Here is an 18030-nt window from a genome sequence, read left to right as displayed (position 1 = left end):
AACATTTGGTAGTGGGTCATTAACAGCTGCTTGTGCTATTGTCATAATTGCATATGTACTCTGCATGTTGTCAGACAATGATCCTCTGTGTAGAAAGGGCCATTTCCCCAACAGTTCTTGAGGATATAAACACACAAGCACACACAAGCACACTCACAACATCACAACCCACACTGGATATCTAAGACGAAACGATAAACAAGTGAAGAGTACATGGGTATTTACTTTGGCTTTATTAATTTCTGTAACAAGTATTCATTCAATTTGTAATATTAGGTAAACGTTATATCCTGGTTCAGACGTCATTAGCCAATGATAGGTATGCCTTGGGTGCACGTGTCACACATGTTGCAGTACCGGGGGCAGTAGTGGCAGGCCGTACACGGTTCTGAGCAGACGTTGAGCGATGCCTGTAGAGAGGCACAGTCGGCCTTGGGATGATCCGCACACTGACTGGAGTCATGATCTGTCAACAGGCATTTACAGAGAGGTATCAGCAAACATCAAGTATAATTCAAATATTGTTTGTCTTTGGAGTAATACGCTTTTAAAGTTACGGTAATGAAAGTGAGTGAGGTTTTTCCCTGCTTTCGACAATATTCAACAAGAAATGGGCTTCACACATTATTATAATCATGTAGTGAATGGAATCTTCGGCGTGACGAGCGAACGCTTTTACCAGTAGGCAGCCCACCGACCCTGGCAAGGATAACAGAAAAACGGAAGAAGCTTTGAGTTATACATACGACATAATCCTCCTTGTAGATGGTAACCATGGAAACAGCGTACACAATTCGAATATGATGAGGAGGAGTTACACTCTGCTGCTTGACATCCCGCATCAGGGAGGGGACAGACTGACAAAAAAGAAAGTACATGTATTTCTGGTGAACTCCTGTTTGATTCGGTGCTTTAAACCAAATTCTTATATACTAAACAGCAGAAGAAACGTCAGTTTGGAATTTTCCTTCGCAGAAACGGATAACTGTAAACTCATTTAATGTTTTGATTGTATATTTTTCACAACATCTCCAACTTTACCTGAGCAAAGACATTCCTTCCCAAACTCAGAATGGAATGCAGGAAATGGTCTCAAAAACGCAACCTGATCTCGAGATGGTACGGTGTTCTCCATGTTTTTCATGCAACTCAAAGGTGCATATGCTGTTCACAAGGACCAGCCCTATAAAATACACCCCCAAACCTGGTTGAAACATTCACATTACAACATCAGCAGGATGGCGCGACTCACGACAGCTCAGAGGAACCAGGCGCTAGGAAGAATGGAAGCTGACCACACTGTACAAGCCTGTTGCCAATCACTTCCAGGTCAACGTTCGGACCATCTACAGGCTGCAGCAACGTTTCCGGGCCACCAACACCACAAATGATCGCCCCCGTACTGGCAGACCAAGGGTGACCACAAGACGACAAGACCGCCATGTTGTGCAACAGCATGTACAGAATCCCTTCATGCAGGCATCCGAAACAGCACGCCAGACAGTGGGAACACACGGAAGACCAATTAGTACTGATACAGTACGCCGACGTCTTAACAGCGGGAACCTCCATTGCCGTAGACCTTACCGTGGACCTATCCTCACCCCTCGTCATCGGCGTGAACGTCTACAGTTTGCCCTACAACACCAAAACTGGCGATACAGGCAATGGAGAACTGTTCTGTTCACAGATGAGAGTCGGTACTGCGTATCAACTGCAGATGGCAGAACAAGAATATGGCGACGACGTGGCCAGCGTTACTCAGACCAATGTGTTATGGAAAGAGACTCATGGGGAGGTGCAAGCATCATGGTATGAGGTGGAATAGGCCTGAACCAGAGAGTGGGTCCTGTGGTGTTCCAGAACCTTGGTCCAGGGAGAGGAGGCGGCATCACAGCGGTGCGCTACATCGACCAAGCTCTCAGACCCCACGTCATACCACATTTCGCACGTCACCGGAACAACATTTTCCAGCATGATAACGCCCGGGCCCATACTGCCAGAGCTACACAGGACTTCCTACAGCACAACGGTGTCAACATTATGCAGTGGCCAGCCCTTAGTCCTGATTTAAACCCAATTGCACATCTTTGGGGTGAAATTCAGAGGAGACTGAATAATGTCATACCAAGGCCGAACACAGCCGATTTATTGCGCCAGGCCTTTCTCAGAGTGTGGTTCCAGGTGCCAATGGCCTTCATCAATCGATCGGTGCACTCCATGCATAGACGCTGTGCTGCAGTTATTGCCACTCGTGGTGGTCACACTAGATACTGAACTGAGAGTCTGAATGGACTGCAAACGTTCACGTAATGTCTTGAAATTGTTCTGAGTTGTTCATTGATGTATCAAGATATTGTACACAAAAATGTTTTGATCCGCCTTTATGTCCATTTCTGTAATGATTTGATTACAGTGCCTATCTAATTTTGAATTCGTACTGACGTTTTTTTTGCTGCTTAGTATATTTTTGTAAGAATTACTAGAACGAAGAATTGAATAGGCTGTCAGGTCTTGCTCTTTACTGGACTTTAATGAGGACATCACTTCCAGTTCATCAATGTCATTTGTCGCTTACAACATACATAAATTCTATATAACGCTTAATGCTTTCGGCCTTTGGCGCACTTACCAGGATCATCCCTCGAGAATTGAGAAAGTAAACAGTTTACCATCACAGACTGTTCCGCTGATGAAGAAGCCAGGAGCACACTTCCTGCACCAGTGTTTGAAGCAGCCGTCTCTGGCAACGTCTACACAATCAGGGATCAGGATCGTGGACGGACAGGCTGACAGATAGATAATGTCATGGTAAACATCCAAATATATCAGAACTGAACTGGTCGTGGCATGCTGCTCAGGGGCGTCGGAAGCGCTCGTAAGAGTTGCAGCATTATATTCATCAATCAAATTATTTTCATCATCTGTAGATACTGTAAAAAGATTTGATTTTTAGCGATACTTTCATATTCCTTTCGCGGCTATTTTCCCATTTACAGTAAACGGAAATTGTTTCTGAGGTGAGTCAAGGCTGGGTATTCTTTTGCACTGACGGTCTGTATCTATATTCTATCTCAACTCTAGAACAAAACAACAACCCGACCCTTAATTCATTTTCAAATTGCTTTGATCCGGAATCACTTTATTGCCCCTTTGTATACTCAATCTACAAGGTGGTGAGTTAAGAAATAAATTTGCAATAATTAAAAGAAGTACTCAAGCGCTGGTAAACGGGGAGTAACTATCATATGGTTCTCTCAAGGTAGCCAAATTACTCTTCATTAATTAATGACGGATTAACGAGATTCCCACTGTCCCTATCTACTATCTACGTGTAGGTATATGGTATTTATGTCATGGTATGAATGGAACGCAAGAAAACATGCATCTGACCTGTGCATTGGTTGTTAAAGAAGAACAACCCGTCTTTGCATTTCGTGCAGGTCACCTGTCGAGGACCTGTACACTCGACTTCTTGGCAGTCAGGTCCCGTTTGAGGGCATTCTGGAAGATGGACGTAAAGATGTCAAAGAAATGAATGCAATGTACATGTGTTGTTAGTATGACATGATACTGGTAGAACCACCAGGAGGGAATACTGGAATAACCAACTGTTATATAAGGTATATATAATCAGTATCAATTGTACTAAACGATTTACTAATCACGATTATTTGAAATGCTGTATTTTGTTTTAGATAATTCTGATGGATTTCTTCATACTGATCCCTGGTATGTTGCAAACCAAACCTATTTCCAAAACAGCTTTACTTTCAACCGTCGGAATGTCTGTTGTTCCACATAGCATCAACAAAATTATCCGACTGGATTTTCGGTCCGTCGATCACTTTCTCTGCTTTGATTACAACCCTCAGAAGTACTACTTTGAGGCTTCAGGCTAAATCATTGGTTGGTTTGTTGTTTAACGCCACACTTGGCATCTGGCGGCGGACTGTAAATAATCGAGTCTGGACCAGACAATCCAGTGATCAACAGCATGAGCATCGACCTACGTAATTGGGATACGATGGCATGTGTCAACCAAGACAGCGAGCCTGACCACCCGATCCCGTTAATCCCCTAACGACAAGCATTGGTTGCTTAAGACCAATTCTAACCCGCATCTTCACGGGTCGGCTAAATACTCCCCTATTTGAAGCAAATTGGGCGAATGGCAAATGCCGGTAGGGCATGACATGCTTACACATTTCGTGAACACCTGGTGTCATCACTGACTTTCAGTGGCCCGTTCACATGTCTTTCACAGCTATTTTACCCTTTACACCAAATGGAATCAGTCAATACTGGGTAATCTGTTGCACTGACGTTATAGTCAAACAACCTTGTGCCGAAGTGGAAGAAATCTATGTAAACTATTCGAGTAATCCCATTTTCGACACAACAGAAAAAAACGGGGAATACAAAAATATTTACACAGGGAACAAAAACAATTACTTCGATACAACAGTATCTTGGACACATGAAAGACACAAGGGTGTTGCTGGACGTTGTATGGGTTGCTGGACGTTGTATGGATTTATGAGTGCGTGTGCGTGCGTGTGTGTGTGTGTGTGTGAGAGAGAGAGAGAGAGTGAGTGATTATGTGTGTGTGTGAGTGTATTGATAGATGGAGAGAAAGAGGGGGAAACTCGTCACACGTAAAGACCTTTTGCACCTGGTCCAGTAACATTCTGATGTACACATCCCTAATGTTTCATGAAACAAAACTATCACTCGATATAGAGGATGATCTCACCTGAACAGGTGTTTCCTGTGAGATAGAAGCTCGGATAACAGCTGGTGCAGCGGACGTCGGTGGCGGAGGAGCAGATCAGATCACGGCATCCAGCATGGGGGCGAGGGCATACTGTTTCAGAATACCATCATGTAAATTTATAAATAACATGAAAGTCTTCATGACCGAACGGAAATGTATCTGAGACTTTGATTACGTGCCTAATTATATGTGAATTCTGTTTTGACCATTCAAGTACAAAAAGAGGCGAGGGTTTGCCCTTTACATTCATAAAATGTGAAACAGCTACATGCGTTCTGTCAACGCTGGCCACTGGCTAACACACCAATAGAACCGAAACCACCTGAGTCCCGATCCACAAAGTGTTCGTAACATTACGACCTGTCGTAAATACAACGAATGTCGTGGATGGTCGGTGTTAGCCAACGACATTCGTAGTTTTTACGACAGGTCGTAACATTACGAAAGCTTTGTGGATCGGGACCATGATTCGTATATTACAAACCCAGCACCTACTGCCCGGAAGTGGTCTGTCATTCCATCAATGCTTCCGTCCAATTTGTAATTAAAGTGTTTCAACCATCCTACGGCGGTGTTTTCTAGATGTTGCTTACAATGTTTCAACCATTCTGCGGTAGTGTTATCTCAAGTTACCTTCACTGTTTCAACCAATCTGCTGTTGTGTTATCTAGAATAACTAGATGGGGTATCTGTCCTGTTTCAAACATTCTATTATTGTGGTATTCTTTGGTGATGACAAGTGGGAACAATGGGACTTGATAATTTCGTGGGAAATACTGTCAGTGTTTTCAGACTATAGTGCCCGTTGATGTAACGAAATATGTGTAGCATAGACAGATTCATTTTATGCCAAATGCCAAGCACAATTCTATAGATGCCTCATCTATAGCAATTCCATCAATCGGTATTCCATCCATCCAATCAACATATAGGGAAATGTTCTTTCGCCTAGCTGTTTTAAGTGTGTGAGTGAAGTTAGTTTTACGCCGCACTCAGCAATATTCCAGCTTTGCTGTGCAGACGCTTTCAGTGTTGTCACAACCCCTAGTGTACAGTTCACAACCCTGTTGCACTTAATAGAACCCGCGAATCCGTTGGTATATGACCAGATGGTGGCCACATGAATACGTGCAAACACATAGTTGCGGGTACAGCAACGTGCAGTAAACTTGGACAAAAAAGTGTGTGATTATGTGTCCCAGTCCACCCAGCTGTGAATGGATACCTCGTAAGGATTGGAAAGCTACATTAACTCGGTGCGCCTAGTGGCTACAAGAGTTGTATGTTCCCCAGGGAGTTGAGATTGAAACTACGATGTGCCGTTTGAGCTTGGCATCCAATGATCGAGGGAAAATCAAAGTGCCTTTCAGCAGCTGAGCTGGATATTTGCGCTATACAAATGCTATAATAATAATAATAATAATAATAATAATAATAATAATAATAATAATAATATATGGCGGAGGTCTGTAAATAATCGAGTCTGGTTCAGACAATCCAGTGATCAACAGCATGAGCATCGACCTACGCAGTTGGTAACCGATGACATGTGTCAACCAAGTCAGCGAGCCTGACCACCCGTTCCCGAGCTTTTTCTAAGCGCCAGGCCGTGTGTTGTAGTATGTATTTTGTGTGTGTGATTTTGTAATGTGGTTTTTGGTGTTTTATTTTATCTATTTGTTTGTAGCTGTTTTGTTCTAGTTTGTTCTCTTTCGCTTTTGTTCACGTTGCAGCGGCAACGTGTCGGGCACACACAGACTTCATATCAGGAGCTTACCTCATACACAGTGTAAACTTCTGCATAAAACCAAATGTGCTGCAGTGGTGGTGTTTTCAATTTATGATAGTTTAGTTTTTCTCGTTTTCAAGTAACCGTTTGGACATCAAAAGTACGATTGTTTCGCTGTTAATCAGAATAATTTGATCAGTGCCACATCTTTAGTGAAAGCAATGGTACGGGACACATGTCGTACAGTGGTCGCACAGTTGTGTTTCTTTTTTGCAGAAGGATCCGCTGATCGTTGACTCCTGACTGACTGACTGAGTTTGGTTTTACGCCGCTTCTGCAATATTCCAGCAATATCACGTCGGAGACACCAGAAATGGGCTTCACACATTGTACCCCATTCTCTTCCCACAGAGGTTACTTGTCATATCTTCCTACGAACCTCTGTTCTAATACGGCCATATTTCCCGGTTCTCGTAAAATCCCCTAGCGGCAAAAGATCGCAACACGAATTATCTCCCTTCTTTCTATCCAATCAGAACACGTGTTACATCGACTTAGATTCAACTTGACTAACACAAGCAAATGTGGGGCCACAAATATCCCCCATCTGCCGGGGACTTGTGTTGATGTTACACACAAGACGTTTAATGGCTAGCTTGTCCGTTGTCAACGAGGGCGATGGAGACGCCACTGATCCGCCATAACATGACTGAGTTCTGTCTAGAAGAAACGTTTGCGCATCGCACAGGGAAGAAGTTTAGTTTTCTCGAAGCATACGGAAATTACCGAGGCCTTGCGAATGATCACTTTTGAAACGTCACTGATTGCACAACTAAATCTGATTGCCTCCAATCACGAGTCTTGAACGCTCACACCATGAAAGGGGCCGTATTTAGAATAGAAGTTACGTAGGAAGATATGACAGGAGTAATCTCTGTGTGAATTCGAACCTTCAGCGTGACAAGCGCGACGTTGACTCCTGTATTCAGTACACATATGGTCTAACACATGCTTTCATCAAGGTCGTGGCTTTCATCAAAGTTGTGCGTAATAGTAAATGTGTCGTTGGCATTTCTAATCTGATGCATCAGTCACAAGCATGTATAATACAAATCCCTATTTTGACTTCTACTATAAATTTCGTTGTTGTTTTGGGTTAGTTCTTGGGTTTTTTTTGGTTTTTTTATTTTTGTAGAAAATACTTTCATGTGAACAGTTGACTTGTCTTTGCATGTGTTCGTGATGGCTGTCAAGGTCACCAATACCAGGTATTAGTATTTGACAGTGATTCCTACCACAAACGATAATGCTGTGATTGACTGATTGATTATGATGCATCACAGTTTGCTGTGTATCCTGCCGCTATTAATTGTACATCAAAGTATATTCTTAACCTACCCTCGCAAGCACCAGCTTTTCGGTAGAATCCCTGCTCGCACCTGCTGCACCTCCTGAAGAAGCAACTGGATGGTGTCTCCTCCTCCTCGCAGTGCAGGATGGGTGTGTGGGGTGGACACGCTGAAACAAATACGGAGTTTCAAACACAAATCGGGCAGTAGGGTAGCTTAGTGGTTAAAACGCTCGTTACGCCGAGGATCCAAGATCACTATGTGAGAGGCCCATTTCTGGTGTCCCCCCCATGGTATTGCTGGAGTATTGCTGAAGGAGTAACAGTCACTCACTCCCATACAAATATCTTATTTCTACCACAATGAATTTTATGGAAGCTACAAACTAACCCCTGCACTGTCCATGGAAGAGGGTATGACCTCCCCGACACAGCACACATATTGGGTGGGCGGGATCGTCACATCTGGCCAACTCGCAATTTGTAAAGTTGTGACGGCAATCTGGGAACAAATAAAAAGAAACAAAAACCGTAAGATATCAAGAAATGGACATATTTTATCAACCCAAACACATCCATCGCAGATTAATGTAACAGTCTAATGACTTTGCGTTATGTAAATATAAAACGTCAATGCCAGAGAATAACCAGTCTCGATTATACGCCGAACAGATTCCGCTGGGCGTGACAGAAAACATCCTTAGTGCCAAGGATAACTTATATGTACATACACCAAAAGCGTCAGATGCATTATTTTCCCGGAGTGATGGGGTAGCTTAGTGGTTAAAGCGTTCGCTCGTCACGTCAAAGACCCGGGCTCGATTCCCCACATGGGTACAATGTGTTAAGCCCATTTCTGGTGTCCCCCGCCGTGATATCGCTGGAATATTGCTAAAAGTGGCGTAAAACCAAACTCACTCACTCACTCATTATTTTCCCGTTCCAGATATAAACAAAAAAAACGAAATCAACGGATATTTTACTTCCTGATAAGGAGGCAGTGGTGCAGCATACTGTTTTAAGCTTTCGCTCGTCACGCAAAAGAACCTAGTTCGAACTCATTCATTCCTGCAAACGAAAGCTGATATCAGCGATATCACATTCAATCCTCTCTATTTCCCAGCTGAAATACTGAAAAATACATGTATACCAAATCCATGACAAATTGCATTTCCGGTATAATTTACCTGTTTCTCTACATGTTCGTGCAGGTGTCTGTAAAAATGTTTCATATTATAATGTGTCAGTGTAATTCATCGTGAAACAGTGATGCAATTGTATTACATTGTTTGTTAAGACCCAGGGCCTAGATTTTTTGTTACTCTCAGCGCTAAGATAGTCGTAAGTGCCATACATTAACATTAACTCACGACTATCGCAGCGCTAAAAGCTTAAAACCTATAGAAGGCATTTAGACAAGTGGTGTGTTTGTTACTCATTTTCAGACTGGGAGTCAAAAGTACTAAAGAAGTTTCTAGAACTCATCAACTAATACAACATATAGTTAAAACCTCCTAGAAGAATTCTGGGACACGCACATTTTACGTTCATCTCATCTCATTTTCAAGACCAGTCCGCCATATAGCTGGAATATTGCTAAACTAAACTCACTAACTTCAAGACCAGTAGTCTGGGAAGACTGTTACGTTCATCCTGGTCATCCAGCCTAGGCCTGGTTGTAAGCTTGACCACTGTTGCTGCTTGGAGAACACTAATGTCACCTATTTCATTACATATACCACTGCTGTTTTATATCCTATTGCCTTTGTAACTGTACTGTCTGGGTCATTACTTTACATTAATATGCATTGATTTGTAAACCTATTTGATTTCATGATATTCAATAGATAATTCAAAACATTTCTTGGGTTGTAATTGGTTTGACACCTATTTCTTTTACTAAATATTTCTGATCCCTGGGAAAATGGCACATTAATAGTGTTACGCATATATTTACTCTTGAAAAGGAAGGGGATCCTGAACTTTCAATTTGGATAGGAAGTATATTAAGCGTTAACAAACTTTTCAAAGACAGACATCTTATGAACGCACCACCATTTATCGGTATCACCACCCCTAAACACAATGCACGGGATGCACGTGCACAACGAAGTATCCCCATACACGTGCATGGGGTGTCATTCTTGATTCTGACGGTATTCAAGAAGGTCGATAAATCAATGTAGAGCGATTACTGTACAAACAACTATGGTCATAAGGAAGTGCAAGAGGTGATGCACTCTCAAAGCATTCATTGCTATCATATCAACATTGATTGACTCCGATATAACTCAATTCTTTTTCAATCATAAATTGAAATATGTGAATGAATGTATATATCCAGATATGACATATGATATATATATATCATGATATATACAGATATGACATATGATACCCACCAGGAGACTAATTGTAACATTAACATCAGAGAATAGTGGAGGTGTGCCAGAGTCCGTGGCCCGCACCGATACAACAACCTGGCTAGTGTCACTGTTCATGAGAGGAACGACCACGGAGAGGACACCGGTGACACCATCCACGGCGAAGTGGGAGTCGAGGCCGATGGGGTAGGTCCGGCTGATGCTGTACCTCACCTGGGCATTGACCCCAATGTCGGCGTCTGTGGCCTTTGGAAGATAAGGTTAATATATGTATACTATTAGTATTGGTGTTGCGCTGTTTAAATTGTAATGTCAGCTGAAAATGGACATAGATTTTAAACGTTAACTTTGATTATGAAAAACATATTTTATTCCGGTTTGCTATATTATATATATATATATATGTGTGTGTGTGTGTGTGTGTGTGTGTGTGTGTGTGTGTGTGTGTATGTATATATATATATTTCCTTGAACACCTAGATATATTTTTTCTGAAGATGTTTCCACTTTTTTGTTGTCGCTGACTGAAAATATGCTTAGTAACATCACTGAGTACTTGCTATACTAGCTTCCTGAGGGAACTGAAGAGGAAGCAAATGTAGACAATGCCATCATAGTTAAGGTTAAAAGACGTAAAAGGTGTGTAATTTGTATTGAGGAAAATGTCCTTTTGCATCCACGTATTCATTTCCATAACTTTTAGTATAGATGCTTGTTGGCGATAAAAAAGGTGTCCAGATAAAAGCCTTGCATCAACATGACTGCATTAATCGTTTACTGGTAGATTTAACAACATGTAGAAACATAATATCGTTTGTTTCAAACTATGAAGGAACAGCTAACGTGAGCTTGCGCACAATACCTTGCATTTGGTAAACTCACCGACACAATGATTGGTTTACTAAAGGAGGTTTCATTTTCTTTCAAATACCCGTCGTAGTCTCTTCTGAATACCGGTGCATTATCGTTGACGTCCGTGATGCTGACAGTGAGCTGAGCGGTGTCCTTCAATCCTCCGGGGTCTGTGGCCTCCACCGATATGTAGTACACAGACTTGGTCTCTCTGTCCAGCTGGTCAGAGGCCACAGTTACGAGACCAGAGGAATCGATGGAGAACCTTGAACAGAGATGTCGCAGAAACGAATATATTCAGATACAAATGTGTAGGATATTAATATTCTCATGTACACTGTTGAAAAAAAGAAACAGACAGGCGTTTTCAGCATTTCATTTCGATATATTTTGACAGCAGTCGTCATTTGTCATATGGTTGAATCCCGTTAATCATGTCGTGGTTGTTTGTGCACTGCGCATAAACGCATCCCAAAATGTTTCTCTAAATGTTTGGCATAGAAAATGATACATGGAAAGTGCATGCAGAAAAAGTTTTCCACGTAATGCACGTGCAATGTGTCGGAAACAATAGTATAGACATTGATATATAAAAGGCCAAACCAAACTCATCTTTAATTACACAATTAACGACTAAACAAAGATAAAAATGCCAAGGTTGAATGCCACTGACCGAAATATCTCCATTGAACAATTGGAAGCAGGACAGTTCCAGTCTGCCGTTGCAAGACTCCAACGTCCAAAACACACCCTATCTCGATTATGGCATCGATATATCCGGTTCGATTCGACCTAAGATCGTCAAAGAAGTGGAAGACCAAGAGTGGCCACTCCTGCTCAGTACCGATTCATCCGGGTGTTTCTCCTAAGTCACCGATTTGCTACAGCAACGAACATTGCAGGACAGGTGCCTGAAGGATTTCCGACCAAACCATCAGAAATCGTCTGAGAGAAGTGACAATTCAAACACATCGACCGAACATTGGACCTGTCCTGACGCGACTACACAGGCAACAATGTGTCCAATGGTGCAACAGGGTACAGGCATGGTACCTGGGGAACTGGGGACGCGTTTGGTTCGGTGAGGAATCGCGTTTCCTCCTGCAACGACGAACGTCAACAAGACCGTTTTGCGCAAAACTGCGTTCGAAAGGAGGACAGATTTGGTGGAGACAGCTTCAAGGTGTGGGGGATCACGTCCTACAAGGGTAGATCAGAGCTAGTGGTGGTTCAAGGCAATTTTACAGCAAATTGCTACATAGACCAAATCCTGCGACCTCAACAAATTGTTAACCGCCAGAGGGAGCTGTGTCAACCTGACAACACTCAACCCCACATAGCTCGTGTAACAGGTGCCTATCTCGCCACAGCAAACGTCAGTGTCCTTCCCTGGCCTTCCAAATCGCCTGATTTGAACCCTATCGAGCCTTATGGGACGGACTTGATCGACGCGTCAACATCGTCGCCGTTGTCCCCAGACATTTGCAGAGGTTTGCCAACGCGTTGCAGGAGGAATGGCGAAGAATTCCTCAAGCAAAAATCAGACGACTTAATACGTTTAATACATTTCCTTATTTTTAGCCTTTTGAAGAGTTTATTAATATGCATACATCTATACGCACATGATGCAAACCAACAATCTACCAGTTAACACGTACAATAAATACATGCAATACATTCAATGCATACAAATAATATATACGTTATATGCAGTACATACAGGAAATAATGCGATAAACATATACAAGAAAAATATACCGTATATACCACACATACACACGTACAAGAGATCAGGAGACGGAAGAGATCCAGACACACAATAGATCAGGAGGCACAAGAGATCAAAAGACAAAAGAGCTTGGGAGACTCAAGAGAACGATAGACACAAGATATCAAGAGACACAAGAGATCGTGAGACACAAGCGCCCGGGAGGCTCAAGAGATCGACAGACACAAGAGATCAGGAGACACAAGACATTAAGACGAAAAAGAAATCAAGAGACCCAAGATATCAGGAGACAAGAAGATATCAAGACGAACAAGATATTAAGAGACACAAGAGATCAGGAGACAGAAGAGATTCAGACTCACAAGAGATCAGGGGACACAAGAGGTCGGGAGGCACAAGAGATCAGGAGACACAAGATATCAAGACGAGCAAGAGATCGTGAGACACAACATATTGTGGAGTAACAATCAAGGTAGGTTGTTACTCGCTGGTAGCATGTGAATATTTCACTAATGTGAATATTTCACTAATGCGAAAACTATGCGTTCAAACACACAATTACATGGATGCTTACATTCCGTCGCCATCCCGTAGTGCATAAGATACAAATCCGAAGTTCGGCAGATCCTGTCTATAGCCTGAAAAGAGTAGCATTGACAGAATGAACTGAAATACGTGTCACAGTATTGATATTCTTTGTTTCACGTTACAGAACACATGTGTGACAGTGGTTTTACTTTACAATTATATCCTTTTCAAGGATCCGCTGATCGGGGAGTCCAATTCCCTAATTATGATAAGTCGTTTGCAACATACGTGGGAGCCATTTTGTACAGTTCGTCTTGTTTATCCACAATACTAAGAAATGCCCAAACTATACTCAAAGGCAAAGGTTTGTCTTATAATGTATTTTACTATTCTTTCAAGAAGTCCGAAGAAAATAGGCATAAAATATGCCCCTTTAAAACAGGTGGGTCTAAAGCTCGAATCATTGTCACCAAAGCCATTGTGTAGACGTCAACGGGTCCGAAAACACAAATTTGGAAGAATCTGCTAGCATTTCTCTATGCTACGTCCTACTGAAAAGGAATGATGGCGAGCCACTGGAATGCTTGAAACAGCAGTTTAACGTGCATAGGAACACCGTACACCGCTTGTGGAAACGTTATCAGACCGTCCCCGATCGCGATGTGGCCGTCCACCTGTTACCACGCAACAGGTTCTGCGATAAAGATTCCTACCAGCCACACTGACAGCCCAAACAGTTTCTTGTGTCAGTAGCATATCGACAAGGACCATTCGTCGGACACGGAATACGTGCTAGACGTCCTGCCAGACGACAAATTCTGACATTACGTCACCAGCGTCTACGACTGCAGTGGTGCAGGTAACATCTGCGACTGAGAACACGTGGATGGCGACATGTTCTCTTCACTGACGAGTCCAGATTCTTCCTGCATCAAGATGAAGGCCGAACCCGAGTTTACCGGCGACGTGGTGAGCATTATATTAGGAACTGTGTCCTTCAGGTCGATTGTTTTGGCCTCAGTAGAATGATGGTTTGGGATTGGATAACGATTGCTGGACGTACACCTTTGCTTCGCCACCAATGGACATTTAACGAGTCTCAGGTACAGAGACCAATTTATTTATCCAGTCGTCATACCATCTCTCCAGCAGAATGGTCCAGGAATGATCTTCCAGCAGGGCAATGCCAGACCTCCTTTCGCCAGCGGGTTCAGCCATTCTTGGCGCAGTCAACGGTCAACCCTGGTTCGATAAATCCCCAGATCTGTCCCTTATCGACTACGTCTGGCACGTAATGGGGAGGATAACATAAACATATCAGTTGTTAATTCACATATCTTACTTCAAGTCAATCACAATAACTTTTGCCTTTGAGTATATATGACAGCGGAACGTACAAAAACGGTAATGACAAACGACTGATTGATGTCATGACATCACATTCCGTCTTGGTCATGACAAATGTAGAGGTAGAGGTGGTGTGGGCCAGTATTGGTTTAGAACTGGTTAACACGGTACATATGCCGTCACTGTTACGACAGATGTCTAGACAGTACAACCCTCCTGGACAGAGGCAGTGTGGTTGGAATTAAATGTTACATGGTTACAAATACCTTGACGCTGATGACAGATGTGGAGACGCTGCTACCCTCCTGGACAGATGATGTAGGCAGTGTGCGTGAAGTTACATGTTACATTGTTACAAATACCTTGACGCTGATGATAGATGTGGAGACGCTGCTACCCTCCCGGACAGATGCGCTGTATTCTGACATGGTAAAGTTGGGACTGTTGTCATTCTGATTTGTTATATTCAGCTGAATGGTGGTAGATGCACTGTTTCTCTCTCGTGTGGAGGTTTCGTTGGCCCAAACCTGGATATTTACAGGGTAAAGATGAAGTGGTCAAAGAATAGAATCAAAATGATATTGTAGTGGAGCCTCATTGTATACCGGGAGAATGTAATAATCAATGAAGAGTGTTTCATCCACTCCACTACCAATAATCTCAAGGAAGTAACATACATTTCTATGTTGGTGATATGTGTAAATATAAAGTCTGTTATATTGTCTAGCATAAAACGCAGCGCCAGTCAACACTGATCATAATGTTTAATAACGATCAGCTGAAACTGTGCAAAAACTCGTTAGAGAAATGAATACGTTACCTCTCTATAAAAGTATAACAACCCGAGACCTATCTATTATGAGGGATGTAGATGATGATTTGGCTTACATGGGTGTCACTCCTTAACTGTTTCAGTGTTCCATTTCAACACCACTCCAATGTCACGTAGGGAGAGCTAATATGTTGTAGCTCGCAACACGTCAATGCTATAAAAGACACCATGGTTTTATTTGCGTAGCTATGTACGTTGTGTTACCGTCAGTGTAATGCTCTGTCTCTGTTCATAATCCAGGACGGTGTTATCCTTCACTCTGATCAGCAGATTTGTGGACCCCTGGACAGTGGACGGGACAATCTCGAAGTACGTTGATGAATATGAATCCAGTGTCAGCGATAGCTTGGCGTTGTCCCCCTTTATGATAAGAAATATGCATGATATTATTCAGATACAACAGTGGTCATGCATTTACAGTCTATTGACGTGATATCCCGACAGGTGGAACCTGTTAAGTCTAATGTCATTTATTCATTAAAGGCAAACATTGTTTAAGAAAAAGGCAACACCCAGATTGTATCAGTTATGGCATTGTATGTGTGGTTAGTTGTTTAACGCCGCACTCGGCAGTATCCATTGCAAATAGTATAACAGGGAATGCATATTCAGTGTAAGTAATTTGGTGGACAATAGAATCAGCCTGCTCAATTCACTGCTATTAGAATTGGAAACATATCAGACAAAGAATATCTTGAACTTTTCCGGATAATAGCTTTGTTACTTATTGATGAGGTGGTGAGGTTTTTCCAACTTCTAAATGGCATTTATTAATAATCATGTGCATATATAACACAATATTTAAAAAACACAATCACTTATCATGAGGTAATACAACCCTTGAAGATCCGGGTTAGAATTGGTCTTCAGTAGCACAGGCTTGTCGTAAGAGGCGACTAACCGGTGTTATGATAGTGTGTTTTTTGTAATTTGTAATAGCACATTGATTAAGTGATAGTTTTTATGGGTACAACGTTCCAAGTTGTAAATGCATAATGCCTTGATGATGCTGTATATTTGTATCTGCATTATATCAAAGTAATTTTGAAAGATGTTTCTCGTGTTAATCATTATTATTACATGTCATCTTAATATGTTATGTTAGTTATTTTTGCTATGAATACCAGAAGGGTTCTGTGAACCTTTCTTTTCCCTTAAGGGGAGAGTGTTATGATAGTGTGTTTTTATTATTTGTAATACCACATTGGTTAAGTGATAGTTATTTATGGGTCACAATGTTAAAAGATTAGAGCGATGGGTTTTGTCTCGCATCTCGCATCATATATGTATTTTTAGCGGTACGCCTTTTGAAATAGCGCTTCAGAGTTCCCCTCCCTTTGGCTGGCTTGTGTATCTTGTCTCTCGTCATGCCGTGGAATTTTCCATAACATTCTGAGAGAATATGATGGAGCCTAGCTTTGCTAGAATGCTCGAGAACTGTGTAAGAGCTATATACAGGCTGGTTGTTGAGTTGTGCGACTGGATTTATACACATCTGTCTCTGCCATCGTCAAGTTGATCAACGCATCAAGACCGAAATGTGCTTGTCTATTCAACAGCTGTCAGTGTAAACAACTTTCAATCAGTATATCTGTTCTCACTGTAAATGACAAGACTCTGGTGAGTTAATATCTTATATTTGTGACCCTATAATTTAGATTTGTGACTCAATCGCATTGTACTGGAAATATGTATTGCCATTCATTTGTAGCTTGCTCATTGTTTGTTCAATATATTATTGAATATTTTAGACTTGTCTGTATTCTATTTTGCTGGTTCAAAGGGGACTCTTAAACCGTTGGTCACGGAAAATTATTAACCGTAACACTGGGATAGGGTGGTCTGGCTCGCTGACTTGGTTGACACATGTCATCGTATCCCAATTGAGCTGATTGATGATTGATGATCAATGTATTAATCTGGTCCAAACTCGATAATTTACAGACCGCCGCCATATAGCTGGAATATTGCTGAGTGCGGCATAAAACAACAAACAAACAAAGCGGAAATAAAACAAACAGTCGTCTGCCACCCAGTAATGATATATTTTTTCGGTATATATATAATTAATTATTACATATTTTACACTTTAGAAATGAAAACCGACAAATGTGTATTTCTTTATACTCATGCAGACACTATACTCAACTCATTATACACTTAGCTTGTGTTAATATCCATGTGCTAATATATATGAACACTCAAATGGACAAATAAAGAATTGAGAACAAAAAATAATATATAAATATACAATCGTTCTTATCTCTCCATTTTAAGCCTAATGAAGGCAACAGAAGAAGCGTCCATCGGCTTTACACAAGTACTTACAGCGCTAATGACTGTAGTATAAAGATATTGTCTATTTTGAGTAGGAGCTGCAAAGGCCTGCTTGGGATTGCGAGACTTAAGAAAGCCCTTTGATTTTGTTGATAGAAAAAAGTTATTAGTTCAGTTTCACACCAAAGATTGTAAGGTAAGTAATAATGCACCGAACGAAGCATGAT

At 41.8% G+C, this 18030-nt stretch overlaps 1 protein-coding gene across 2 annotated transcripts in view; it reads right to left on the bottom strand.

Moving 5' to 3' along the window:
- Nucleotides 1-214: 214 nt before the first annotated feature.
- Nucleotides 215-18030, bottom strand: part of LOC124269056 (cadherin-related family member 1-like) — an 89801-nt gene continuing 71985 nt past the window's right edge. For both annotated transcript variants that reach the window (XM_046704073.1, XM_046704074.1), the window contains 10 exons: nucleotides 11121-11355; nucleotides 10257-10484; nucleotides 9042-9069; nucleotides 8246-8356; nucleotides 7905-8024; nucleotides 4757-4867; nucleotides 3394-3504; nucleotides 2673-2789; nucleotides 747-857; nucleotides 215-466 (listed from right to left, as the gene is read on the bottom strand). In XM_046704073.1, coding sequence (XP_046560029.1) covers nucleotides 306-466; nucleotides 747-857; nucleotides 2673-2789; nucleotides 3394-3504; nucleotides 4757-4867; nucleotides 7905-8024; nucleotides 8246-8356; nucleotides 9042-9069; nucleotides 10257-10484; nucleotides 11121-11355 — 1333 coding nt within the window. In that variant the 3' untranslated portion in view covers nucleotides 215-305. The remainder of the gene's footprint in view (nucleotides 467-746; nucleotides 858-2672; nucleotides 2790-3393; nucleotides 3505-4756; nucleotides 4868-7904; nucleotides 8025-8245; nucleotides 8357-9041; nucleotides 9070-10256; nucleotides 10485-11120; nucleotides 11356-18030) is intronic.

Source organism: Haliotis rubra, unplaced genomic scaffold (genome assembly GCF_003918875.1).
Source record: "Haliotis rubra isolate DU_JTF1 unplaced genomic scaffold, ASM391887v1 Scf1415, whole genome shotgun sequence".
In the NCBI taxonomy this organism is placed as follows: domain Eukaryota; kingdom Metazoa; phylum Mollusca; class Gastropoda; order Lepetellida; family Haliotidae; genus Haliotis; species Haliotis rubra.
Note: the sequence above shows the minus strand (reverse complement) of the source record. Positions and strands in the feature narration are given on the sequence as shown.